The following is a 27,500-nucleotide window of genomic DNA, read 5'->3' as shown; positions in this document are numbered from 1 at the left end:
TGAATAGCAGGTGACGGTGGTGTGTAAGCTGTCTATGTTATAGATGTGTAATGACATGCAGAACATCCTGTCCCAGTGTTTAACAGTTTGCTCTTTACCGTTTTGCAGTGAGCACATTTGGGGTGACCCCCAGTGTGGCAGGGTTATCAGGGAGCACAGTGGGAGAAGCGTCTACAGCCCTGAGCTCGGCTGCACAGGTGGCGCTGCAGTCGCTCTCCCACGCCATGGTGTCTGCAGAACAACAGCTACAGGTCCTGCAGGAGAAGCAACAACAACTACTCAAACTGCAGCAACAGGTCACTCAGTCTCTCTCTTACACACACACACACACACACACACACACACACACACACACACTCAAACACACAAACTCACACACACACTTTTTTTTCTTTTGTTTCTGAACATCGTACAGAAAAAAGCAGAGAACCATAAAGTCTAGATGAGGTCAGAGAAGAGACTCTGGGGGGTTAAGAGGGATGGTAATGAACTCCTAGTACAAGTAAATACTACTGAGATGTTCTGGTCACATGACCTACTGATTGACATGTGGCCACGCCCCCCTACAACAAGCACTGCTAAATGTGCGAGTTAAGTGTGATGAGTACTGCAGTTCTGTAAAAATCTGAGTTTGTGTAATTAAGGGGTGTGTGTGTGTGTGTGTGTGTGTGTGTGTGTGTGTGTGTGTGTGTGTGTGTGTGTGTGTCATTGTGTCTGTTTTTGGGGGAAACAGAAAGCCAAACTGGAGGCGAAGCTTCACCAGACGTCATCAGTTACAGTGCAGCCACACGGCTCCATAGTGTCAAACTCATCCGGCGCTCCGGGCTTCTTCATCCATCCCAGTGATGTGATCCCACCCACTCCCAAAACCACACCCCTTTTCATGACTCCACCTCTGACCCCACCCAACGAGGCAGTGAGCGCTGCTATCGGGGCCGAACTCGCGCAGCTATTTCCTAATAACATCATAGACCCGGCTGTCCCGACTGCACACACACACAGCAAGAACACACACAAGACCAAACCGGTCAGTGCACACACACACACACACATACACACACACACAAGACCAAAACATTAAGTGCACACACACCCACATGCACACCCACATGCACACATGCACTCCCAGACACGCACACACACGTGCGCGCACACACACACACACAAAACTAGACCAGTTAGTGTATGTTCATAAAACCAAACCGATTAACAAATACACCTTTATATACATGTCTACACATTTATACACATATTTACACACACGGCTTATAATTAATGATGTTTACTTCACACACACACTCTTTTTAAAATCTTGCTGCTTTTATGAAACTTACAGGACCAGTTTTCTGTAACTGTAGCTGTAATTATAGCACACGACCTTTTTGTGATGTCTTTACATCGTGTTGTGTAGCGATATGTGTTGAATTGTTGTTTGTTGTGTCAGAACCCAATGGGCAGCGGTCTTGCGTTGGCCATTTCTCAGGCCTCACACTTTCTCCAGCCTCCACCGCACCAGTCCATCATTATCGAGCGCATGCACTCAGGTCAGTACTTTTATACTTATGCTCACTGAGTCTGAATAACAGCGGTTAGGGGATAACAGTGTGTGTGTGTGTGTGCAGGAGCCAGGCGGTTCGTGACGCTGGATTTTGGACGTCCTGTGTTGCTGACAGATGCTCTGATCCCCACGTGCGCTGACTTGGCATCTCTGTCCATCGACATCTGGACTCTGGGTGAAGAAGTGGATGGACGTAGGCTGGTGGTGGCCACGGACATTAGCACACACTCACTCATCCTCCATGACCTGCTGCCTCCACCTGTCTGCAGGTTCATGAAGGTAAACGCACACACCGACAGCGTAGTGGGCGTAGAGCCGACACCAGACCGTCGACCAGATCTAACTTCTTTCTTCTGCCCCCCCACAGATCACAGTAATCGGGCGTTACGGGAGCACCAATGCACGAGCCAAAATCCCCCTGGGGTTCTACTACGGCCACACGTACATCCTGCCATGGGAGAGCGAGCTCAAGTTGATGAACGACCCACTGAAGGCCGAGAGCGACTCCTTTAGCCAGCCGGAGCTGGAGCAGCACCTCACCATGATGGTGGCCCTGCAGGAGGACATCCAGTGCAGGTCAGGACCAGAGCACACCAGGCAGAGTTAGTGTAGCATCATGAATCAAAGTTCGATCTGAGTCGGACTCCGTATCAGACTCCGGACCAGTGTGAATTCAGTCTTATGCTGAAGTGTATAATTTAGTATTAGAGGAGGAATCAGAGCTGAAATAAATAGAAGTAAAATATAGAATTAGTTTGCATCAGGAGTCAGATTTGGACTCTAGGTTCTGAATCAGACTCGTTGATTCTGGCTCTGAATCATATTCTGACTTTATTCAGAACACCTTCCAGACACACGTCAGCTGTTTGCGTAGTAAACGTGTGGCAGACGTCCCTACACGCACCCTCACTGTACCCTGTGATTCATTTTCAGATATAACCTGGCGTGTCACCGGTTAGAAACCCTTCTCCAGAACGTGGACGTTCCTCCGCTGAACAGCGCAAACAACGCTCAGTACTTCCTGCGTAAACCCGATAAAGCTCTGGAAGAGGACTCGCGTGTTTTCTCCGCTTACCACGACTGTGCACAGCTGCAGCTCCAGCTGAATCTGGCTGCGCAGGCTGTGCAGAGGTTGCGCGTGTCCCTGGGCTCACCACGCTTGCCCCGCCCACTCCGCTCTCCTGTAGCCAATCAGCCGCTCTCACAGCTGGTGCAGCACGCCTCCACGGAGCAGCTGCGCATCACCATCCGCTACCTGCTGGACACGCTGCTCAGCCTGCTACACACCAACAATGGTGAGATGTCTGACATCACTGCTGTCTGTCACAACAGAGGTGTGGTCTCAGAGATCAAAGAGAGTTAGTAATGATCATACAAACAGCCATAACAGGCCATGTCACATTCCACACCTCACCTGTATGACTAGGACATGTTATAGAGGACACACCCCTGTTTGTCTTTAACTCTTTGGTTATTGCTTTTTAATAATCTCTCTCTCTCTCTCTCTCTCTCTCTCTCTCTCTCTCTCTCTCTCTGTGTATCTCTCTCTCTCTCTCTCTCTCTCTCTCTCTCTGTGTCTCTCTCTCTCTCTCTCTCTCTCTCTCTCTGTGTATCTCTCTCTCTCTCTCTGTGTATCTCTTTCTCTCTCTCTGTGTATCTCTCTCTCTCTGTGTCTCTCTCTCTCTCTCTCTCTCTCTCTCTCTCTCTCTCTCTGTGTATCTCTCTCTCTCTCTCTCTCTCTCTCTCTCTCTCTCTCTCTCTCTCTCTCTCTCTGTGTATCTCTCTCTTACTCTCTCTTCCGTACTCTCGTTCTTTTTCCCTGTCTTTCTCTCGTGCTCTGTCTCTCTCTGTATCTGTCTCTCTATCTCACACTCTCTCTCTCTTGTGCTCTCTCTGTCTCTCCCTCTATGTCTCTCTCTCACACGCTCCCCCCCCCCCCCCCGCTCACACTCTCTCGCCCCCCCACCCCCACCCCGGGTGTCTCAGGTCAGTGTGTGCCGGCCGTGTTGCGGAACGTGTTCCAGGCTCAGGTGTGTGAGGAGCTGTTTAAGCAGCTGTGTATCAGCGGTACTCCTCAGATCAGACTGCACGCCGGCCTGCTGCTTGTACAGCTGTGTGGAGCTGAGAGCTGGTGGGGTCAGTTCATCTCCAACGTCCTGCAGGAGCTCTACAACTCTGAGCAGCTGCTCATCTTCCCACAGGACAGGTAACATGCACACCACGAGTCTCTTACGTGTCTGTGTAGTACGGTGTCATTATACACACGATGACGGATTCTCTCCACCTGAAATTAATCTGTCTGTCTGTCTGTCTGTCTGTCTGTCTGTCTGTCAGAGTGTTCATGCTGCTCTCGTGTATAGGACAGAGGTCTCTGAGTAACAGTGGTGTGTTAGAGGGGCTGCTGAACCTGCTCGACTCTTTACTGTCTCCTCTACAGCAGCCGTGTGTCTCACACCACCGCCGCACTGAGGGTACAGAGAGAGAGTGTGTGTCTGTGTGTGTGTGTTTGTCTGTGCGCGTCTGTGTGTGGGTGTCTGTCTCTGTCTGTCTGTGTGCGCGCGTGTGTCTGTGTGCGCGTGCGTGTCTGTGCGCGCGTCTGTGCGTGTCTGTGTGCGCGCGTCTGTGCGTGTCTGTGTGCGCGCGTCTGTGCGTGTCTGTGTGCGCGCGTCTGTGCGTGTCTGTGTGCGCGCGTCTGTGCGTGTCTGTGTGCGCGCGTCTGTGCGTGTCTGTCTGTGCGTGTCTGTCTGTGCGTGTCTGTCTGTGTGTGTGTGTGTGTGTGTGTGTGTGTGTGTGTGTGTGTGTGTGTGTGTGTGTGTGTGTGTGTGTGTAAGACCATTATAAATAAAGTAGTCCCCCGTACCTGTAAGTGCACTAATAGAGGTCATTGTGTAGGTGTGCTGGACATCCCGATGGTCAGCTGGGTGGTGATGTTGGTGTCTCGGCTGTTGGACTACGTGGCCAGTGTAGAGGATGAAGCCTCATCAGCCAAGAAACACCTGGGAGCTAAAGACAGAGAGAGAACTTTTACAGGTGACGTAATGAACACAACAAACACATCGTTTCTTACCTAAAGTGAAATGTTCTGAATGCAACATCACTTTGTGTCACTCTGGTCCTGAATCCTCAGGATGTCCTTTTCTTCTGTTCCTTTGGCACTGTTTTATTTTCTACCTAGAGTTATTTCCTGTAGAAACATCAGAACATCATAGAAGTGTTTAATCTGTGTGTGTGTGTGTGTGTGTGTGTGTGTGTGTGTGTGTGTGTGTGTGTGTGTGTGTGTGTGTGTGTGTGTGTGTGTGTGTGTGTGATCACAGGTAATCAGTGGAGTTTCATCAACAACAGTCTGCAGTCTCACACTCCGAGTAAATCCACTAAAGGGAACAGCAGTTTAGACCGACTTTACTCACGCAAGATACGCAAACAGCTGGTACACCACAAGCAGGTACACGTGACACGCACACACACCACACACAGGTACACGTGACACGCACACACACCACACACAGGTACACGTGACACGCACACACACCACAAGCAGGTACACGTGACACGCACACACACCACACACAGGTACACGTGACACGCACACACACCACACACAGGTACACGTGACACGCACACACACCACACACAGGTACACGTGACACGCACACACACCACACACAGGTACACGTGACACGCACACGCACCACACACAGGTACACGTGACACGCACACGCACCACACACAGGTACACGTGACACGCACACGCACCACACACAGGTACACGTGACACGTGACACGCACCACACACAGGTACACGTGACACGCACACGCACCACACACAGGTACACGTGACACGCACACGCACCACACACGGGTACACGTGACACGCACACGCACCACACACGGGTACACGTGACACGCACACGCACCACACACAGGTACACGTGAAAGTTACAGAACACTTGACTTATGCAGCAATTAAGTCATGAGTCTAATTAAACTATCTATTATCTATTACGTACATCTCTATTATTAATGTTTGCTCATTAACCTGATGAGGTAAATAATCTAATTTAGTGCCAATTAATCAATTATCAAATATCTAACTATTTACAGAACCGTATCTACTGCAATTATGTACAATAAACTTTATAGTGTGCTATTACTCATCTTTAGCTGTCCTTTTTTATGCTGCGTTTTTCATATTCTAAGCCCGAACCGTGTGTTGTGTGTGCGTGTGTGTGCCTGTGTGCGTGTGTGTGCCTGTGTGCGTGTGTGTGCCTGTGTGCGTGTGTGTGCCTGTGTGTGTGCCTGTGTGCGTGTGTGTGCCTGTGTGCGTGTGTGTGCCTGTGTGTGCCTGTGTGCGTGTGTGTGCCTGTGCCTGTGTGTGCCTGTGCCTGTGTGTGCCTGTGCCTGTGTGTGCCTGTGCCTGTGTGTGCCTGTGCCTGTGTGTGCCTGTGCCTGTGTGCGCCTGTGCCTCTGTGCCTGTGTGCGCCTGTGCCTCTGTGCCTGTGTGCCTGTGCCTGTGTGTGCCTGTGCCTGTGCCTGTGTGTGCCTGTGCCTGTGCCTGTGTGTGCCTGTGCCTGTGCCTGTGTGTGCCTGTGTGTGCCTGTGCCTGTGTGTGCCTGTGCCTGTGTGTGCCTGTGCCTGTGTGTGCCTGTGCCTGTGCGTGTGCGCCTGTGCCTGTGTGTGTGCGCCTGTGCCTGTGTGTGCCTCTGCCTGTGCGCGCGTGTGCCTGCGCCTGTGCGTGTGCGCCTGTGCCTGTGTGTGCCTCTGCCTGTGCGCGCGTGTGCCTGTGCCTGTGCGTGTGCGCCTGTGCCTGTGTGTGCCTCTGCCTGTGCGCGCGTGTGCCTGTGTGTGCCTGTGTGTGCCTGTGTGTGCCTGTGTGTGCCTGTGTGTGTGTGTGTGTGTGTGCCTGTGTGTGTTTTGTCCCTTTGTGTGCAGCAGCTGAATTTGCTGAAGGCGAAGCAGAAAGCTCTGGTGGAACAGATTGAGAAGGAGAAGATCCAGAGCAACAAAGGCTCGTCCTACAAGCTGCTGGTGGAACAGGCCAAACTCAAACAAGCCACATCTAAGGTGAGAGTGAGAGCCTGTCTGCTGCTCTGTGTGGGACACGCGGGACATCACGTTTGTCCTTCCTTTAAGACACAAGCCATTTTTGTGTGTTTGTGTTTCAGCACTTTAAGGATCTAATCCGTCTGCGTCGGACGGCGGAGTGGCCGCGCTCCTCTCTGGACTCAGATTCCACCTCGTCCACTGTGAAGGAGACTCCTGAGGTGGAGCTGCTCCCTTTCACACTGTCACACGAGCGCTGCATCTGTGTGGTGCAGAAACTCGCCCTGTTCCTGCTGTCCATGGACTTCACGTGTCACGCTGACCTGCTGCTGTTTGTCTGCAAGGTACACACACTGCTCCTGTAACAACACTGCAGTGAAGCTAATGAACATCCACACACTGCAGCACTGACCATAATCTCCTGCCTTCAGGTTCTAGCACGGATAGCGAACGCCACACGACCCACAATCCACCTGTGTGAGGTGGTGTCAGAGCAGCAGCTGGAGAGACTCCTGCTCCTATTGGTGGGAACCGACTTTAATCGTGGTGACATCAGCTGGGGTGGAGCCTGGGCACAATACTCACTCACCTGCATGCTGCAGGACATCCTCGCAGGTGTGTGTGTGTGTCTGTCTGTGTGTGTCTGTCTGTGTTTGTGTGTGTCTGTGTGTGTCTGTGTGTGTGCCTGTCTGTGTGTGTGCCTGTCTGTGTGTCTGTCTGTCTGTGTGTCTGTCTGTCTGTGTGTCTGTCTGTCTGTGTGTCTGTCTGTGTGTGTCTGTCTGTCTGTCTGTGTGTGTGTCTGTCTGTCTGTGTGTGTGTCTGTCTGTCTGTGTGTGTGTCTGTCTGTCTGTGTGTGTGTCTGTCTGTCTGTGTGTGTGTGTCTGTCTGTCTGTGTGTGTCTGTCTGTCTGTCTGTGTGTGTGTCTGTCTGTCTGTGTGTGTGTCTGTCTGTCTGTGTTTGTGTGTGTCTGTGTGTGTCTGTGTGTGTGCCTGTCTGTGTGTGTGCCTGTCTGTGTGTCTGTCTGTCTGTGTGTCTGTCTGTGTGTGTCTGTCTGTCTCTGTGTGTGTGTCTGTCTGTCTGTGTGTGTGTGTCTGTCTCTGTGTGTGTGTGTCTGTCTGTCTGTGTGTGTGTGTCTGTCTGTGTGTGTGTGTCTGTCTGTCTGTGTGTGTGTGTGTCTGTCTGTCTGTGTGTGTGTGTGTCTGTCTGTCTGTGTGTGTGTGTGTCTGTCTGTCTGTGTGTGTGTGTGTCTGTCTGTCTGTCTGTCTGTGTCTGTCTGTGTCTGTCTGTGTCTGTCTGTGTCTGTCTGTGTCTGTCTGTGTGTCTGTCTGTCTGTGTGTCTGTCTGTCTGTGTGTCTGTCTGTCTGTGTGTCTGTCTGTGTGTCTGTCTGTGTGTCTGTCTGTGTGTCTGTCTGTGTGTCTGTCTGTGTGTCTGTCTGTGTGTCTGTCTGTGTGTGTGTCTGTGTGTCTGTGTTACAAACCACACACAGGTGATTCTTTTGAGGTTTGGCACTGTTTATATTTTACTTCTCTCCCTTCTTCTCTCTCTCTCTCCCTCTCTCTCTCTCTCAGGAGAGTTGATGTCTCCGGTGTGTGTAGATATGATGGAGGAGGCTACAGCAGGTGATGAAGGTGGAGTCTCCTCCTCTTCCTCCTCCTCAGCAGTGGCTGTGTTGGACTCGGAAGACTCTCTGGCTCCGCCCACTCCACTCACACTAGTGGAGGCGATTGACGAGCCACTCGGCCCTGATCTCATCGCAGGTACTCCTGGGAGTTCGTCTGCTTTCCAAAGTGCGTTGGTAATCTGGTCACACACACACACACACACACACACACACACACACACACACACACACACACACACACACATGCATGCACTTGTTTTTTCTTCTTTTTTTCGTGTCATGGTTTAAGTTCTTTTTTTTTTTTTTTTGCATTTATTAATTAGTATTTCCTCATGGATTTTAAGTGTGTGTTTGTTTAGTGTGTGTGTGTGTGTGTGTGTGTGTGTGTGTGTGTGTGTGTGTGTGTGTCCAACATTGTTAAAAAAGGTAGACAAACTGAACCCAATCAAACAGATGAGAGAAATATTTTATACTCAGTAATTTTATATTCAGGAAAATGCTCCACTGTTATAATCTGTGAGGGCAAAAGTATGTGAACCTCGAGGATTTCAGTCAATGAGACGACAACCAGGTCTCCATCAGGGTCCTGTTTTATCTAAAGAACTGAGATATTTAAAGTCTGATGTTCATGACGTGTGTTTGTGGAAGGGGATCGGTGTAGAAACGATGGAGATTTTCTGAGGACTTCAGAAAAAGAGTTACTGTTGTTCAGGATGGAAAAGGTTCTGAAATCATCTCTGTAGAGTTTGGACTCCAAAACTCTGTAATCAGACAGATTCTGTAGAATTGGAGGAAATGTAAGACCATCGGTCCCCAGAAGTGTTTAAGGTCTGTTGGGTCGGAAAGGAACACGGAGGAACTTCTAACCAACTAAAGGCCTCTCTTACTTTGGCTTATGTTAATGTTCATAAGTCACCATCAGGTGAACACTGAACGTCCTCACAAGGAGAAAGTCACCAGTCTCCAAAAAGAACACAGATGTCCATGAAGTTCACTAAAGATCATGTGGACAAGACAGAGGACTTCTGGAGAAATAATTTCTGGAGGAATGAAACGGTAATAAAACCCTGTTTAAACTGAGAGAGTAAAACACTGAGCTCCATCATAAGAACCTCACACTGTCTGTGGGACATGCATCACGCTTTGGGTCGGTCACGCTGCATCTGGACCAGGAGCTCACCTTCATCGATGAATAATGAACTCAGATTGTTCCAGTGATCTCTAAATGAAACTATCAGAACATCTGACCATGAACTGGATCTCAAGAGAAAACGGATGGTACACCAAGACAACGAGCACAAGCACAGAGTCTGTGTACCAAAGTCTGGTTATAGAGGAGCAAACATCATGTGTAGAGTGACTGGGTCAATGTCCTGACTTTAGTCTTACAGTAATGTTGTAGGACCTGAAGCAGGCAGATCATGTGAGGACACCCAGTAATACACACACACACACACACACAGACCTGAAGCAGTCAGTTCATGTGAGAACACCCAGTAATATACACACACACACACGCACGCACACACACGCGCGCGCGCGCACACACAGACACACACACACACACGCACGCACATAGACCTGAAGCAGCCAGATCATGTGAGGACACCCAGTAAAATACACACACACACACACACACATATATATATATACACACACACACATAACACACACACATAGACCTGAAGCAGGCAGATCATGTGAGGACACCCAGTAATATACACACACACACACACACACAGACCTGAAGCAGTCAGATCATGTGAGGACACCCAGTAATACACACACACACACACACACACACACAGACCTGAAGCAGTCAGATCATGTGAGAACACCCAGTAATATACACACACACACACGCACGCACACACACGCGCACACACACACAGACACACACACACACACACACACACACACACACACACACGCACGCACACACACGCGCACACACACACACACACACACACACACACACACACACACATAGACCTGAAGCAGGCAGATCATGTGAGGACACCCAGTAATATACACACACACACACACACACACACACACACAGACCTGAAGCAGTCAGTTCATGTGAGAACACCCAGTAATATACACACACACACACGCACGCACACACACGTGCACACACACACGCACGCACATAGACCTGAAGCAGCCAGATCATGTGAGGACACCCAGTAAAATACACACACACGCACACCCAGTAAAACACACACACACACACACACACACGTGAAGCAGACAGATCATGTGAGGACACCCAGTAAAACACACACACACACACACACATACATACACACACACATACACACACACATACATACATATACACACACACACACACACACACACACACACACATATACACACACACACACACGTGAAGCAGACAGATCATGTGAGGACACCCAGTAAAACACACACATACACACACACACACACACACACACACACACGTGAAGCAGACAGATCCTGTGAGGACACCCAGTAAAACACACACACACACACACACACACACACATGTGAAGCAGACAGATCCTGTGAGGACACCCAGTAAAACCCCAGTGTTGAAGCTCTTCTGTACTGAGGAACGAAACAAAGATCTGTTGTACAGAACTGATCAGAAGCTACTGGACACTTTAATTACAGTTATTAACAGTTACTTATTACAGTTATTAACAGTTACTTATTACAGTTATTAAGTTACTTATTACAGTTACTGCACAAAGAGTCACACCAGACACTGAAGTCAAGGTTCACACACTTCTGCAATACTTAGTGAAGTATAATACTGTTGGCTCCTTTGTTTGTGTTCACTTTGTTTACTTTTAGGACTTGTGTGAAAACCTGATGATGATTTGGGTCACACTGATGCAGAAATAGAGGAAATTCTAAAGCGTACGCGAGTGTGTGTGTGTGTGTGTGCGCGCGAGTGTGTGTGTGTGTGTGTGCGCGCGAGTGTGTGTGCGTGCTTGTGTGTTTTTGCCGATATTAAAGCTCTTTTCGTTGCCCAAAGGTGCTCCTCCACTGTCATCTTTGGAAAAAGATAAAGACATAGACTTTGACTTGCTACAGGACCTGATGGATGTTGATATTGATCCTTTAGATATTGATTTGGAAAAAGATCCCCTCGCTGCCAAAGTCTTTAAGGTACAGTACGCACGACTTCTCATTTAAATCATTTCTTTTTGTTATCATGTGATCGAATCCCCTCGTCCTCCATGTAACGCCTGCCGCTTATTCTGTCCTCCTGTCCCCCCCCCCCCCTATTAGCTGTTGTTTTGATCTCCACAGGGTCGTTATTATTAATGATAATAAAGCAGAATGGTGTTGTATTAAGTGACGTGCTGGATGTCTGTGCTTTATCTTTTTATTTGTGCCTGTGTCATGTTTCCCCATCACTTTCCTCCCTCCGTCGTCCCGCACAGAGCCGGTGTCGGTCTACAAGGACCCAGAGCCCTGCTGGTACACCTTCTGGTGGGGTGGGGTGGGGTGTATATCGTATAAGGTGTACAAAAATAATTATTTTCAAGCACAAACAATTTTTGTAACATTTTAATTGTCCAAAAAAAAAAACCTGCTATAAAAACACAGCTAGAATGGATTTGCTTATCTTTGTGAAAGGTGCCAATAATTATGGTGCTGGATGAATAAAATGGCAGCTTTAAGTTTGTATAGTTTGTGTTGTTGTATTTTTTAATGAAAGCAGAAATTAGTCAGCATAGTTTTAGACAGACCTGTGGGCACCGGCGCTGTGTTACTGTTCTGTGTGTGTCTCATTTCATTTATGATGAGCTCCATTTACTCAGAGACGTTTCTCAAGGCTTTTGTTTTGTGTCTGTGTTTTTTTTCCCCTCCTTTTCCTGTCTCTGTGTGTGTGTGTGTCTGTCTGTCTGTCTGTCTGTCTGTCTGTCTCTGTGTGTGTGTGTGTCTGTGTGTTGGTGCGTATGTGTGTGTCTGTCTGTGTGTGTGTTTGTGCGTTTGGGTCTGTGTGTGTCTGTGTGTCTGTGTGTTTGTGCGTATGTGTGTGTGTGTGTATGTGTGTGTGTGTGTGTATGTGTGTCTGTCTGTGTGTGTGTGCGTGTCTGTGTGCGTGTGTGTCTGTGTGTTGGTGCGTACGTGTTTGTCTGTGTGTGTGTGTTTGTGCGTTTGGGTCTGTGTGTGTGTGCGCGTGTGTCTGTGTTTGTGCGTACGCGTGTGTGTCTGTGTGTGTGTTTGTGCATTTGGGTCTGTGCTTACGTGTGCGTCTGTGTGTGTCTGTGTGTGTCTGCACATGTGTGTACGTGTGTGTATGTGTGTGTATATATATATATATATATATGTATGTGTGTGTGTGTGTGTGTGTGTGTGTGTGTGTGTGTGTGTGTGTGTGTGTGTGTGTATACAGCCTATCAGCAGTACCTGGTATGATTATTGGGGTGCTGATTATGGAACATACAGTTATAACCCCTACATCGGTGGAGCAGGGATCCCTGTGTCTAAACCTCCAGCTGTGGTGGAGAAACCTGGCTCTCAGAACATCTCTGTCTCCGTCTCACAAGGTACCACATCTCACACAGCCCAGACGAGACCAGACCTGTCTTACTCACCATAATCTGTCTCTACTTAATCTCCAGGTCTCACCGTGTGTGTGTGTGTGTGTGTGTGTGTGTGTGTGTAAAAGCACACAACTCTTACACAGACTTACACATGTACACATTACTGTACCACACACACTGGTCCCTAAACACACACACTTACACATGTACACATTACTGTACCACACACACTGGTCCCTAAACACACACACTTACACATGTACACATTACTGTACCACACACACTGGTCCCTAAACACACACACTTACACATGTACACATTACTGTACCACACACACTGGTCCCTAAACACACACACTTACACATTACTGTACCACACACACTGGTCCCTAAACACACTTACACATGTACACATTACTGTACCACACACACTGGTCCCTAAACACACAGCACTTACACATGTACACATTACTGTACCACACACACTGGTCCCTAAACACACAGCACTTACACATGTACACATTACTGTACCACACACACTGGTCCCTAAACACACAGCACTTACACATGTACACATTACTGTACCACACACACTGGTCCCTAAACACACAGCACTTACACATGTACACATTACTGTACCACACACACTGGTCCCTAAACACACTTACACATGTACACATTACTGTACCACACACACTGGTCCCTAAACACACACACTTACACATTACTGTACCACACACACTGGTCCATAAACACACTTACACATGTACACATTACTGTACCACACACACTGGTCCCTAAACACACTTACACATGTACACATTACTGTACCACACACACTGGTCCCTAAACACACACACTTACACATTACTGTACCACACACACTGGTCCATAAACACACTTACACATGTACACATTACTGTACCACACACACTGGTCCCTAAACACACAGCACTTACACATGTACACATTACTGTACCACACACACTGGTCCCTAAACACACAGCACTTACACATGTACACATTACTGTACCACACACACTGGTCCCTAAACACACTTACACATGTACACATTACTGTACCACACACACTGGTCCCTAAACACACACACTTACACATGTACACATTACTGTACCACACACACTGGTCCCTAAACACACACACTTACACATGTACACATTACTGTACCACACACACTGGTCCCTAAACACACACACTAACACATGTACACATTACTGTACCACACACACTGGTCCCTAAACACACACACTTACACATTACTGTACCACACACACTGGTCCATAAACACACTTACACATGTACACATTACTGTACCACACACACTGGTCCCTAAACACACAGCACTTACACATGTACACATTACTGTACCACACACACTGGTCCCTAAACACACAGCACTTACACATGTACACATTACTGTACCACACACACTGGTCCCTAAACACACTTACACATGTACACATTACTGTACCACACACACTGGTCCCTAAACACACTTACACATGTACACATTACTGTACCACACACACTGGTCCCTAAACACACAGCACTTACACATGTACACATTACTGTACCACACACACTGGTCCCTAAACACACTTACACATGTACACCAGTACTTATATAATGACATCAGCATGTGTTTGATCAGTATATAATCAGTATAATAATAGAGACATGTGTAAATGTTGTCTGTGGTCTGAAACAATCATTTATATACATGACCAAAAGTATGTGCCCCCCTGATTTACATTACAACTAAACTGAGGTGGCAGCTGTAAATCATCTTATAGCTGAATGATCACTAATCACCACAGACTACTGACACCCTCACAGAAGGGTTGGTGGAGCTGTATAAATAATCTATTTCTGTCTCTCTCTCTCTCCCTCTCTTTCTCTGTCTCTCCCCCCTCTCTGTCTCTCTCTCTCTGTCTCTCTTCCTCTGTATCTCTCCCTCTCTGTCTGTCTCTGTCTCTCTCTCTGTCTCTCTCTCCCCTCCCTCTCTCCCTCTTGCTTGTGCTCTCTCTCTCTCTCTCTTCCTCTCTTTCTCTGTCTCTCTCCCCTCTTTGTCTCTCATGCCCCCCCTCTCCCCCCTCCCTGTAGCTCTGGATGCTCGGTTGGAGGTGGGTCTGGAGCAGCAGGCAGAGCTTATGTTGAAGATGATGGCCACACTGGAGGCTGATGCTATCCTGCAGGCTCTCACCTCTAATTTACCCGCAGGTATAAACAAACACACATAATATTAATATTCACAGCTTAATACTTTTACTTCCTTCAGCCTAATAAAATAATAAGAATGTATTCAAGCAGAATGAACGTAATGTATCCTGTACAGTGGAGAATAAAAGCCGTAATATCGTCCTTATATTCCATCTTATTGTGTGATCAGGCTCCCAGGCTGCTAACGGGACGGACGATTCTCTCCTGCGGGGGCTGCACGGCGTCTCCCCCCCTGCGGGCAGTGTGATGGTTCAGCCCTCCTCCATCCCCATGCTGAGTGCTTGCTTTAATAAACTTTTCTCCATGCTGCAGGTCCATCATGTACAGGTACAGTACAGTACACACACTTAATACACTTCATGCTCGGATCAAACTGCAGCTTTTCAACAAAGTGTGTGTGTGTGTGTGTGTGTGTGTGTGTAGTTGGAGTCTCTGCTCCAGCTGTGGCTCACTCTTAGCCTCAACTCATCCTCCAGCTCTGAGGAAAGCGGCTCTGACATCTTTCTCTTCAACTCCAGTCGAATTCCTACAATCCCCCTCAACCAAGGTCAGAGGTCAACTGTCTAATCCCGAGTGCTGTGTGTTACTGTGCTAATGAACAGCTTATTTATCATCTTTAACATGTAATAAGCAAAAGAAGAATTCTCACTCTGGAGAAGTGAAGTTTCATGTAAGTGATTTGACTCACCCTTGTGTGTGTGTGTGTGTGTGTGTGTGTGTGTGTGTGTGTGTGTGTGTGTGTGTCCTCACAGCCTCCATCAGTAGCTTTCTCTCTGTTCTGGCCTGGTATCCCAACACGTCTCTGCGTACCTGGTGTTTGGTGTTGCACAGTCTCACTCTCATGACCAACATGCCGGCCACTGGTGAGTTCATTTACTAATAAAGTTTAGTTTGTTTTAATGGCTGTGTGCACCTTAACATGAGGGTGCCAATATTTAATATTGAGTGAAAATACTGGGCAAGTGACAGCTACTTAGTGTTCACCGAAGTGTCTGAACAAGAAGGTTCCAATAATTACAAGTTCATGTTAAGTGTCAGTGACACAAACATCCACGTCCCCTTGACTGCACGTCCAAACGTAAGGGTGCCAATACTTTAGTCTCTAGTGGATCTTTATCAGGCATGTGAAAATGGAGGAAAGTCATTCACTGTTATGTTGCTGAAAACCAAGCTTCTTCACTCTGTATTAAGGCACCAGGTAGGATGTAGTGCTCTATCGTGTGTGTATAATGTGTGTGTGTGTGTGCGTGTGTGTGTGTGTGTGTGTGTCTGTGTTCCAGCCTCTAACAGTGGTATAGTTATACACGAGAGCACGGCTCAGCAGATGGTGTCAGACCCCACGCTGCTGCACGTGCTGGTGCGCTTCCTGTCAGGCAGTAACCCCCACGGGACGAGTCAGCACAGCTCACAGGTACACACACACACACACACTGACACTTCTTCTTCTGTGTGTTATAAACATGTTATTACGCATGTAAACCACCTTCTCTCTGCACAGGTGGGTCCGACTGCAACACAGGCCATGCAGGAGTTCCTGACCAGGTTACAGGTCCACCTGTCCTCCACCTGTCCTCAGATGTTTAGCGAGTTCCTGCTTAAACTAGTGCACATCCTGTCCACTGAGCGGTACACACTCCTCCTTATTCTGCTCAATGTTTTGATGCAGTTTATTTATTTTTATTCAGTTTCTGATCTAACTACTGACTTAGTGACCTACCAGTTGGCTTACTGAACTGAGTGACCCGTGTTGACTTACTGAGTGACTCCCTGGGTGACTCGTGTTGACTTACTGAGTGACTCCCTGAGTGACCCGTGTTGACTTACTGAGTGACTCCCTGGGTGACCCGTGTTGACTTACTGAGTGACTCCCTGGGTGACCCGTGTTGACTTACTGAGTGACTCCCTGAGTGACCCGTGTTGACTTACTGAGTGACTCCCTGAGTGACCCGTGTTGACTTACTGAGTGACTCTCAGAGTGACCCGTGTTGACTTACTGAGTGACTCCCTGAGTGACCCGTGTTGACTTACTGAGTGACTCCCAGAGTGACCCGTGTTGACTTACTGAGTGACCCGTGTTGACTTACTGAGTGACTCCCTGAGTGACCCGTGTTGACTTACTGAGTGACTCCCTGAGTGACCCGTGTTGACTTACTGAGTGACTCCCTGGGTGACCCGTGTTGACTTACTGAGTGACTCCCTGAGTGACCCGTGTTGACTTACTGAGTGACTCCCTGAGTGACCCGTGTTGACTTACTGAGTGACTCCCTGAGTGACCCGTGCTGACTTACTGAGTGACTCCCTGAGTGACCCGTGCTGACTTACTGAGTGACTCCCTGGGTGACCCGTTTTGCCTGAGTGACCCGTGTTGACTTACTGAGTGACTCCCTGGGTGACCCGTTTTGCCTGTGTGACCCGTGTTGACTTACTGAGTGACTCCCTGAGTGACCCGTGTTGACTTACTGAGTGACTCTCAGAGTGACCCGTGTTGACTTACTGAGTGACTCTCAGAGTGACCCGTGTTGACTTACTGAGTGACTCGTGTTGACTTACTGAGTGACCCGTGTTGACTTACTGAGTGACTCTCAGAGTGAACCGTGTTGACTTACTGAGTGACTGACCCCATGTCCTATTGACTCCCTGAGTGACCGATGTGATGACGTTCTTACTGACTTACTAAATGAGTTATTGACTCACTGACTGACTCACTGACTGATGTGGTGTTTTACTGACTGATTTATTGACTAACTTCCTTATTGACTGTTGGACTTCATTTCTAACCTGCTTTATTTACATCTTACTGACTTTCTCAGTGAATTACTGAATTAGTTACTGACCGTCCCTTGTGTCCCTTCTGTCAGGGGTCCGTTCCATTCAGGACAGGGCCCGCTGGATGCTCAGGTGAAGCTCCTGGAGTTTACACTGGAGCAGAACTTCGAGGTCGTGTCCGTCACCACCATCACAGCTGTGATCGAGTCCATCACCTTCCTGGTCCATCACTACATCACCTGCTCTGAGAAGGTGGTGTCCCGGAGCGGTTCGGACGGCTCCGTGTGTGCCCGCGCCTGCTTTGGTGGGCTTTTCGCTAACATTATCCGTCCAGGAGACGCCAAGGCGGTGTGCGGAGAGACCACACGTGATCAGCTGATGTTCGACCTGCTCAAACTCGTCAACGCTCTCGTCACCCTGCCGCTATCCGGAGACAGAGAGTACAGCGGGCGCATGCCCTCCAACAGTGTGTCGGACGAGGAGAAAGTCTGCAGCAGCGGCAAAGAGGGAGGAGCCTCGGGACACCTCCCTATTCAGGGCCCTTCAATGGGCGTGGCAGACCTGGTGCTGGCCAATCAACAGATCATGAGCCAGATTCTTTCCGCACTGGGGCAGTGCAACAGCAGTGCTATGGCCATGATTATCGGTCTGTACACCTTGTCCTCATCCACACTCACTACATATGGGCGTGTCCCAAACCACGTTATTCACTGTATGCTCTGTTCAGCTGCTATTTAACTTTAAATATCATATTACTGTGTGTTCAGGTGCTAGTGGACTCCACCTGACCAAGCATGAGAACTTCCACGGCGGTTTGGACGCCATCTCAGTAGGTGACGGTCTGTTCACCATCCTCACCACGCTGAGTAAGAGAGCTACATCAGTTCAGGTGATGCTGCAGCCCATCCTCACCTACATGGCCTGTGGCTACATGGGCAGACAGGTGAGCTCTCGGACACTGACTACACCTGGGTACACACTGTAATGTCCCTATTACATCACTGAAGTGTCTTCTGTCTAATACTGAGGTCTGTTTGGGTCACACACCACATATAGGAGTGAGGAGGAAGTGTGTGTGTGTGTGTGTGTGTGTGTAACAGTGTGTGTGTGTGTGTAACAGTGTGTGTGTAACAGTGTGTGTGTGTGTGTGTAACAGTGTGTGTGTGTGTGTGTGTGTAACAGTGTGTGTGTGTGTGTGTAACAGTGTGTGTGTGTGTGTGTAACAGTGTGTGTGTGTGTGTGTGTAACAGTGTGTGTGTGTGTGTGTAACAGTGTGTGTGTGTGTGTGTAACAGTGTGTGTGTGTGTGTGTAACAGTGTGTGTGTGTGTGTGTAACAGTGTGTGTGTGTGTAACAGTGTGTGTGTGTGTAACAGTGTGTGTGTGTGTAACTGTGTGTGTGTAACTGTGTGTGTGTAACTGTGTGTGTGTTTTAACTGTGTGTGTTTTAACTGTGTGTGTGTGTGTGTTTTAACTGTGTGGTGTGTGTAACAGTGTGTGTGTGTGTGTGTGTGTGTGTAACTGTGTGTGTGTGTGTGTAACTGTGTGTGTGTGTGTGTAACTGTGTGTAACAGTGTGTGTGTTTGTGTTTTAACTGTGTGTGTGTGTTAACTGTGTGTATGTGTTAACTGTGTGTGTTTAACAGTGTGTGTGTGTGTGTGTGTTTAACTGTGTGTGTGTGTGTGTGTGTGTGTTTAACTGTGTGTGTGTGTGTGTTTAACTGTGTGTGTGTGTGTGTGTGTTTAACTGTGTGTGTGTGTGTTTAACTGTGTGTGTGTTTAACAGTGTGTGTGTGTGTGTGTTTAACTGTGTGTGTGTTTAACTGTGTGTGTGTGTGTCTGTTTAACTGTGTGTGTGTGTCTGTTTAACTGTGTGTGTGTGTGTGTTTAACTGTGTGTGTGTGTGTGTTTAACTGTGTGTGTGTTTAACTGTGTGTGTGTTTAACTGTGTGTGTGTTTAACTGTGTGTGTGTGTGTGTAACTGTCTGTGTGTGTGTAACTGTCTGTGTGTGTGTAACAGTCTGTGTGTGTGTAACAGTCTGTGTGTGTGTAACAGTCTGTGTGTGTGTGTGTGTGTGTAACTGTGTATGTGTGTTTAACAGTGTGTGTAACAGGATGTGTGTGTGTGTGTGTGTTTAACAGGGTGGGGGGGGGGGTGTTTAACAGGGTGTGTGTGTTTAACAGTGTGTGTTTGATGTGCAGGGATCTCTCTCCACCTGTCAGCTCTCTGAACCTCTGCTGTGGTTCATCCTGAGAGTTCTGGATACCAGTGAGGCACTTAAAGCCTTCCATGACATGGGTATGGGCACACACACACACACACACACACACACACACACACACACACACGCACACAGAGAAGCGCACAGACACGCACACAAGAGCACACACACTAACTCTAAGAATCCTGAGACATCTCCAGTTAGACTCTGTGGTACTCAGGAGATCAGAAGTCCTTGAACCTCACACCAATACAACATTTAACTGACTGTATATTACAATCACACCCCCAGTGTCACCCATATGAGGATGAGGTTATATAATCACACCCCCAGTGTCACCCATATGAGGATGAGGTTATATAATCACACGCCCAGTGTCACCCATATGAGGATGAGGTTATATAATCACACCCCCAGTGTCACCCATATGAGGATGAGGTTATATAATCACACCCCCAGTGTCACCCAGATGAGGATGGGTTCCCCCTTGAGTCCGGTTCCTCTCAAGGTTTCTTCCTTTACCAATTTAAGGGAGTTTTTCCTTGCCACTGCTGCCTGAGTCACCTCAGACTTGCTCATAGGGGAATAAATACATACACACTGTGAACTATATACATCTAATAATAATCTAGAATTTTTATTCTGTTAATTCTTATTTCTTTTATTATTCGTTATTTCCTTTATCATTAATTATGTTTACCTTCTGCTCTGTGTTTATGTTCTGTAAAGCTGCTTTGAGACAATGTCTATTGTAAAAAGCGCTATACAAATAAACTTGAATTGAACACACAAGCACACACACACACACACATTCTCCACACACACTCACTCACTCACTCACTCTCCACACACACACATGCACTCGCACTCCACTCTCACACACTTACACACTCACACACATATTTCTAAATAAACACAACTGGCTTAAAATTAAAACATTGTCGTGTGTGTGTGTGTAGGTGGAGTACAGCTGATCTGTAACAACATGGTGACGAGTACACGTGCCATTGTGAACACAGCACGCAGCATGGTCTCCACCATCATGAAGTTTTTAGACTCGGGTCCGGGGAAAGCGGCAGACGGCAGCCTGAAGGCTCGTGTCCTGGCGTCTGAGCCTGAGAACGCAGAGGGACTGCACAACTTTGCTCCTCTCGGTAACAGCTTTACTCAGTTCACACATAAAAAGGCCACCATGTAAGCACTTTGTCCTCCTTTTACAATACAGTAAGGAAAAGGAACTTCATTTACTTATCAACAAGTTTGTTTGTTTGTTTGTTTTAATAAGTTGATGTATTTATATCTGATCTTCTACAAAAAAACATTTGTTTATATAAATGTGTTTGTTTTGAGTTTTTGCTTTTTGGGACGCTGAATATTTACCTTGTCCATTTGTCCCTTATCAGGCACCATAACTTCGAGCAGTCCTACAGCTCAGCCTGCTGAGGTTCTACTCCAGGCCACGCCCCCTCACCGTCGTGCTCGATCTGCTGCCTGGTCCTACATCTTCCTCCCTGAGGAAGCGTGGTGTGACCTCACCATCCACCTCCCTGCTGCGGTACTGCTCAAAGAGCTCCACATCCAACCGCACCTCGCCTCGCTCGCCAGTAAGAGACACACAGACACACACGCACACACACTCACACACACACACACACACACACTCTCACACCACTTTGATGTTTATTATTCACCTCTAACAGCACCAATGCCTCTTTTCCACCAGAAAGAACTGGGTGCTGGTTCAGAGCGAGTGCTAGTGCTGGTTCAAAGTTGGTTCCACTGGAGAACCTTCTAAGAACCGGTTCGCCTTTCCATCAGTTAGAGCGCGTCACAGAGCCGAGTGTGACGTCACTGTATACGTGTCGCGTTACACAGCGACGTTAGCGCAGCAGCCACAAACACAAACACAACAACAATGGCGGATGTTACTTTACTGTTAATGCTCATGGCTTTGTGAACCTACATTAACACCCAAACGCGGCGAATCCGACGTGTACGTGCGGCTCCGTGTAATCTGTATAAACGGAGGTTGTGATGGAGAAAGTACTTAACGTTATTTTATCATTAACACAGAAAAAAGTTAGCCTTAGCATGTAGCTACCTACTATCATGTGTGCTGATAATGTATCATATCGCGGTAAAGTAAAAGTGTATTAAACATTAGTATACTTAAGGTACATTATCTAATGTGCTAACAGTAGCCCCGCCCACAAGCGGTTCTTAAGTCTAGACCAGCGACGTTTTGGTGCTACTTAAGAACCACTTTTCCTGGTTCAGAGCCGGTGCTTTGGCGGTCGAAACAGAAAAAACTGGTTCTAAATTAGGCTCCGAACCTGCACTCAAACTGCCCCGGTGGGAAAGGGGCAACCGTGTCTCAAAGCATTTTATTCCTTTTTACACATCAGTAATTTATCAAGAATTTATTTATGTAATTCCTTTGTGTCCTGTCTGTGTCCAGCGTGTCCATCCTCTGTGTCAGTGGAGATCAGTGCGGATGGCGTGAACATGCTCCCTCTGTCCACACCCGTCATTACGAGCGGCCTCACCTACATTAAAATCCAGTTGGTGCGTGCGGAGGTGGCGTCGGCCGTGTGTGTGCGTCTGCACCGCCCTCGTGACGCCAGCACGCTCGGCCTGTCTCAGATCAAACTGCTCGGCCTCACCGCGTTCGGCAGCACGTCCTCGGCCACAGTGAACAACCCCTTCCTGCCTTCTGAGGACCAGGTCTCCAAAACCAGGTACACGTCTGTCTCCTTTATCACTGATCACTAGCATCACCGCTCCATCTGCTACGACTCTGCCTTCTCCAAACGTCCACGTGTTTATTATTTGAAATACGACGTACGGTACCAACGCCGTGCTTTGTTCATTCACAGACATTGTGTGTAATTACGCTGTTGTTTTGTTGGCTCAGTATCGGGTGGCTTCGACTGCTGCACCACTGCGTGACTCACGTCTCTGATCTGGAGGCGATGATGGCGAGTGCGGCCGCACAGACGGCTAATCTACTGCAGACGTGTGCTGCACTGCTCATGTCGCCATACTGCGGAATGCACTCGCCCAACATCGAGGCTGTGCTGGTGAAAATCGGCCTCCAGTCCACACGCATCGGCCTTAAACTCATCCACATCCTGCTGCGTAACTGTGCTGCCTCCGGCACCGACCTGGCCAGTAAGAGACTCCTGTATTCACTGCTCAACTCTGTTCTGATTCTGTTTATACACAAAACATCTTCTACATGCTGTTGTCTCGTATTATCTCATTTTCTCAATTATTTTATTCAGAACTTAAATGATTAATTATTTACTTATTAACCTGATACGAAATATTCTGACCAAAAAAAATAAAGCAGTGTTTTTTCATGGAATGGCCACTAGAGGGAGGTCACATGTCTGAGATCAATACAGCAGGTTTCTGTGCTAGTAAAATAAATACATATACATATATATAAAACACTGCAACACACCGTGTGTGTGTGTGTGTGTGTGTGTGTGTGTGTGTGTGTGTGTGTGTGTGTGTGTGTGTGTGTGTGTGTGTTAGATCTGAACAGCCCATTGTTGTTCGGGAGGTTGAACGGTCTTTCCTCAGACTCCACTATAGACATCCTGTACCAGCTTGGCACCACTCAGGACACGGGCACCAAGGACAGGTGAGATACAGACATACAAACCTGTGTGTAACTACAGTGAACAGTGAGTGTTAGAAGTGCTTATGTGTGTGTGTGTGTGTGTGTGTGTGTGTGTGTAGAATCCAGGCTCTGTTGCAGTGGGTGTATGACTCTTCTCGTGTAGCGGAGTTGAAACAGAACTCTCCATCAGGTCTCATGGGTCCAGCAGCATCCCAGTCTCGTGAGTACGGCCTGCTCATGCCCTCACCCTCACACCTGCACTGTGTGGCCGCCATCCTATGGCACAGTTATGAGCTTCCTGTGGATTATGACCTGCCAGCTCTGCTTAGTCGGGAACTGTTCGAGTGAGTACACACGCACACGTGTACACACACACGTACACACACATACACACACACACACGTACACACACATACACACACACACGTACACACACGTACACACACACACGTACACATGCATGCACACACACACGTACACATGCACACACGTACACACACACACATGTACACATGCGCACACACACACGTACACGTACACGCACACATGCACACACGTGTACACATGCACACACACACGTACACACACGTACACACACACACACACGTACACACAAATGTACATATATATACACACATATACACACATACACATATACACACACACACATGCACACATACACACACATGCACATATATACACACACATGCACACACGTTCACACACACACATGTACACACATACACACACACATGTACACACATACACACACACATGTACACACATACACACACACATATACACACACACATACAAACACACATGCATACACACACATATACACACACGTTCATAAACACACATGTACACACACACATATATATACACACACATGCACACACACGTACATACACGTACATACACACGTACAAACACACATGCATACACACACATATACACACACACACACATACACATATTTTTCTACACACTGCTCTAAGGAGAAATATTAGCAGTGCAGTTTGATTAGATTATTTCCCTTTTCACTGTTGTGATGAGGTGAAAGTCGTGAGTGTGACCTGGGGGTTTAAAATGGTCATGTTGTTAGTGTCTGATTTACGTTGGCTTTAAGAGTGTTTGCTGATGCGTTGGCTCCGCCCCCTTCAGGTTGCTGTATAACTGGTCGATGGCACTGCCTTGCACCATGGTGCTGAAGAAGGCTGTGGACAGTCTGCTGTGCTCCATGTGCCATATCCACCCCAGCTACTTCTCTCTGCTCATGTCCTGGATGGGGCTGAACGCTCCGGCCATGACGGACGACGGAAAGAAGCAGCACGAGCTCAACAGCGCCACCTCTCAGACAGACGACTCCAAACTCCTCCCTCCAGTTCCAGTTTCTCTTAGCGAGTGCCAGCTAGCGACCTTAGCCTCTGCTTCTCAGTCCCCTGGTGCCATTCAGCAGCTTCTTGACTCGGGGCTTCCTGCTCTGCTTGTGCGCAGCCTGGCTAACTTCTGCTGCCAGCTCCTAGCCCACGCCGACCTCCCCATGCCTGCATGGCACTCCGAGCGCCGCCATTACAACCACATGTCTTCGGCACCGTTACTCTCGCCGGATTTAGCTGCTCCTGTTTTGCGGTTTCTCACAGAGGTCGGAAACAGCCATGCCATGAAGGATTGGCTGGGAGGACCTGACGTCAACCCGCTCTGGACATCGCTGCTCTTCCTGCTCTGCCATTCCAGTGCCAGCGGCACCGCCAACGGAGCCAACATTCACCATTCTGTGGGGACGAGAGCCTATTCGCTGGCATCCCACGTGGGGCGGGGCAATGGTCTCAGCACTCAGCAGAGGACCGCTATAGAGAACGCCACGGTGGCTTTTTTCCTGCAGTGCATCTCCTACCATCCCAGCAATCAGAGACTCATGGCTCAGGTAAGTGTTCATTTAATTACTGTAAATAACTTAGAACACTGTACACATTACTACTTTATAACACTGTACACATTACTACTTTATAACACTGTACACATTACTACTTTATAACACTGTACACATTACTACTTTATAACACTGTACACATTACTACTTTATAACACTGTACACATTACTACTTTATAACACTGTACACATTACTACTTTATAACACTGTACACATCACTATAACACTGTACACATTACTACTTTATAACACTGTACACATTACTACTTTATAACACTGTACACATTACTACTTTATAACACTGTACACATCACTATAACACTGTACACATCACTATAACACTGTACACATCACTATAACACTGTACACATCACTATAACACTGTACACATCACTATAACACTGTACACATCACTACTTTATAACACTGTACACATCACTACTTTATAACACTGTACACATCACTATAACACTGTACACATCACTATAACACTGTACACATCACTACTTTATAACACTGTACACATCACTATAACACTGTACACATCACTATAACACTGTACACATTACTACTTTATAACACTGTACACATTACTACTTTATAACACTGTACACATCACTATAACACTGTACACATCACTATAACACTGTACACATTACTACTTTATAACACTGTACACATCACTATAACACTGTACACATCACTATAACACTGTACACATTACTACTTTATAACACTGTACACATCACTATAACACTGTACACATCACTATAACACTGTACACATCACTATAACACTGTACACATTACTACTTTATAACACTGTACACATTACTACTTTATAACACTGTACACATTACTATAACACTGTACACATTACTATAACACTGTACACATCACTATAACACTGTACACATTACTACTTTATAACACTGTACACATTACTACTTTATAACACTGTACACATTACTATAACACTGTACACATCACTATAACACTGTACACATTACTACTTTATAACACTGTACACATCACTATAACACTGTACACATTACTACTTTATAACACTGTACACATCACTATAACACTGTACACATTACTACTTTATAACACTGTACACATTACTACTTTATAACACTGTACACATCACTATAACACTGTACACATCACTACTTTATAACACTGTACACATCACTATAACACTGTACACATCACTATAACACTGTACACATCACTATAACACTGTACACATCACTATAACACTGTACACATCACTATAACACTGTACACATCACTACTTTATAACACTGTACACATCACTACTTTATAACACTGTACACATCACTACTTTATAACACTGTACACATCACTACTTTATAACACTGTACACATCACTATAACACTGTACACATCACTACTTTATAACACTGTACACATTAATACAAACTTATTACATGAACAGGAGGGTAAATATTTACAGCAACGTAAATCTAAGTATTTAAAATGCACAAATACTTAAGCTTCAGTATCAGTTATAAGGTTTGTGTATTAGTTTGGTTTATTATAGTGTATTGTGTGTGTGTGTGTGTGTAGTATGTCAGGTATGTATTGTGTTTATAACACATAGTGTATAGTGTGTGTTGTAAATGTCTCCTATTTTGCTGTTCCCCACATCAGCATGCTCTCACTGAGGTTGTTTCGTGTTCCTGCAGGTTCTCTGTGAGCTGTTCCAGTCGGCTCCCCAGCGAGGGAACGTCCCTGTGTCAGGGAACATATCCGGCTTCATCCGCAGACTCTTCCTGCAGCTCATGCTAGAGGATGAGAAGGTCACAGTCTTCCTGCAGTCTCCCTGTCCGGTAAGTCCACACTGACATGAGAACACGGCGAGTAAAGGAGACGGAGGGATGGAAGAAGGGACAGAGAGAAAGAGAGCGAGAAGGG

The 27,500-nt window shown here is 47.1% G+C and overlaps 1 protein-coding gene across 4 annotated transcripts in view; it reads left to right on the top strand.

Annotated features, from left to right (window-relative positions):
- The window catches only part of birc6 (baculoviral IAP repeat containing 6), a 94,430-nt gene that overhangs the window by 29,431 nt on the left and 37,499 nt on the right, over nucleotides 1-27,500 (top strand). For 3 of the 4 annotated variants that reach the window (XM_047821487.1, XM_047821486.1, XM_047821484.1), the window contains exons 24-56: nucleotides 109-296; nucleotides 734-1,027; nucleotides 1,445-1,544; nucleotides 1,623-1,837; nucleotides 1,926-2,134; nucleotides 2,492-2,853; nucleotides 3,545-3,764; nucleotides 3,893-4,029; nucleotides 4,451-4,588; nucleotides 4,873-5,000; nucleotides 6,488-6,619; nucleotides 6,721-6,942; nucleotides 7,030-7,213; nucleotides 8,168-8,386; nucleotides 11,249-11,382; nucleotides 12,620-12,773; nucleotides 14,894-15,010; nucleotides 15,180-15,337; nucleotides 15,434-15,557; nucleotides 15,763-15,873; nucleotides 16,291-16,421; nucleotides 16,509-16,636; nucleotides 17,869-18,422; nucleotides 18,544-18,719; nucleotides 19,976-20,072; nucleotides 20,955-21,149; nucleotides 21,399-21,599; nucleotides 22,454-22,733; nucleotides 22,910-23,166; nucleotides 23,536-23,644; nucleotides 23,743-23,967; nucleotides 24,791-25,553; nucleotides 27,272-27,415. In XM_047821487.1, the coding sequence (XP_047677443.1) occupies nucleotides 109-296; nucleotides 734-1,027; nucleotides 1,445-1,544; nucleotides 1,623-1,837; nucleotides 1,926-2,134; nucleotides 2,492-2,853; nucleotides 3,545-3,764; nucleotides 3,893-4,029; nucleotides 4,451-4,588; nucleotides 4,873-5,000; nucleotides 6,488-6,619; nucleotides 6,721-6,942; nucleotides 7,030-7,213; nucleotides 8,168-8,386; nucleotides 11,249-11,382; nucleotides 12,620-12,773; nucleotides 14,894-15,010; nucleotides 15,180-15,337; nucleotides 15,434-15,557; nucleotides 15,763-15,873; nucleotides 16,291-16,421; nucleotides 16,509-16,636; nucleotides 17,869-18,422; nucleotides 18,544-18,719; nucleotides 19,976-20,072; nucleotides 20,955-21,149; nucleotides 21,399-21,599; nucleotides 22,454-22,733; nucleotides 22,910-23,166; nucleotides 23,536-23,644; nucleotides 23,743-23,967; nucleotides 24,791-25,553; nucleotides 27,272-27,415 (6,806 nt within the window). The remainder of the gene's footprint in view (nucleotides 1-108; nucleotides 297-733; nucleotides 1,028-1,444; nucleotides 1,545-1,622; nucleotides 1,838-1,925; nucleotides 2,135-2,491; nucleotides 2,854-3,544; nucleotides 3,765-3,892; nucleotides 4,030-4,450; nucleotides 4,589-4,872; nucleotides 5,001-6,487; nucleotides 6,620-6,720; nucleotides 6,943-7,029; nucleotides 7,214-8,167; nucleotides 8,387-11,248; nucleotides 11,383-12,619; nucleotides 12,774-14,893; nucleotides 15,011-15,179; nucleotides 15,338-15,433; nucleotides 15,558-15,762; nucleotides 15,874-16,290; nucleotides 16,422-16,508; nucleotides 16,637-17,868; nucleotides 18,423-18,543; nucleotides 18,720-19,975; nucleotides 20,073-20,954; nucleotides 21,150-21,398; nucleotides 21,600-22,453; nucleotides 22,734-22,909; nucleotides 23,167-23,535; nucleotides 23,645-23,742; nucleotides 23,968-24,790; nucleotides 25,554-27,271; nucleotides 27,416-27,500) is intronic. The other variant, XM_047821485.1, reaches the window with a different exon arrangement.

Source organism: Tachysurus fulvidraco, chromosome 12 (assembly GCF_022655615.1).
Source record: "Tachysurus fulvidraco isolate hzauxx_2018 chromosome 12, HZAU_PFXX_2.0, whole genome shotgun sequence".
In the NCBI taxonomy this organism is placed as follows: domain Eukaryota; kingdom Metazoa; phylum Chordata; class Actinopteri; order Siluriformes; family Bagridae; genus Tachysurus; species Tachysurus fulvidraco.
Note: the sequence above shows the minus strand (reverse complement) of the source record. Positions and strands in the feature narration are given on the sequence as shown.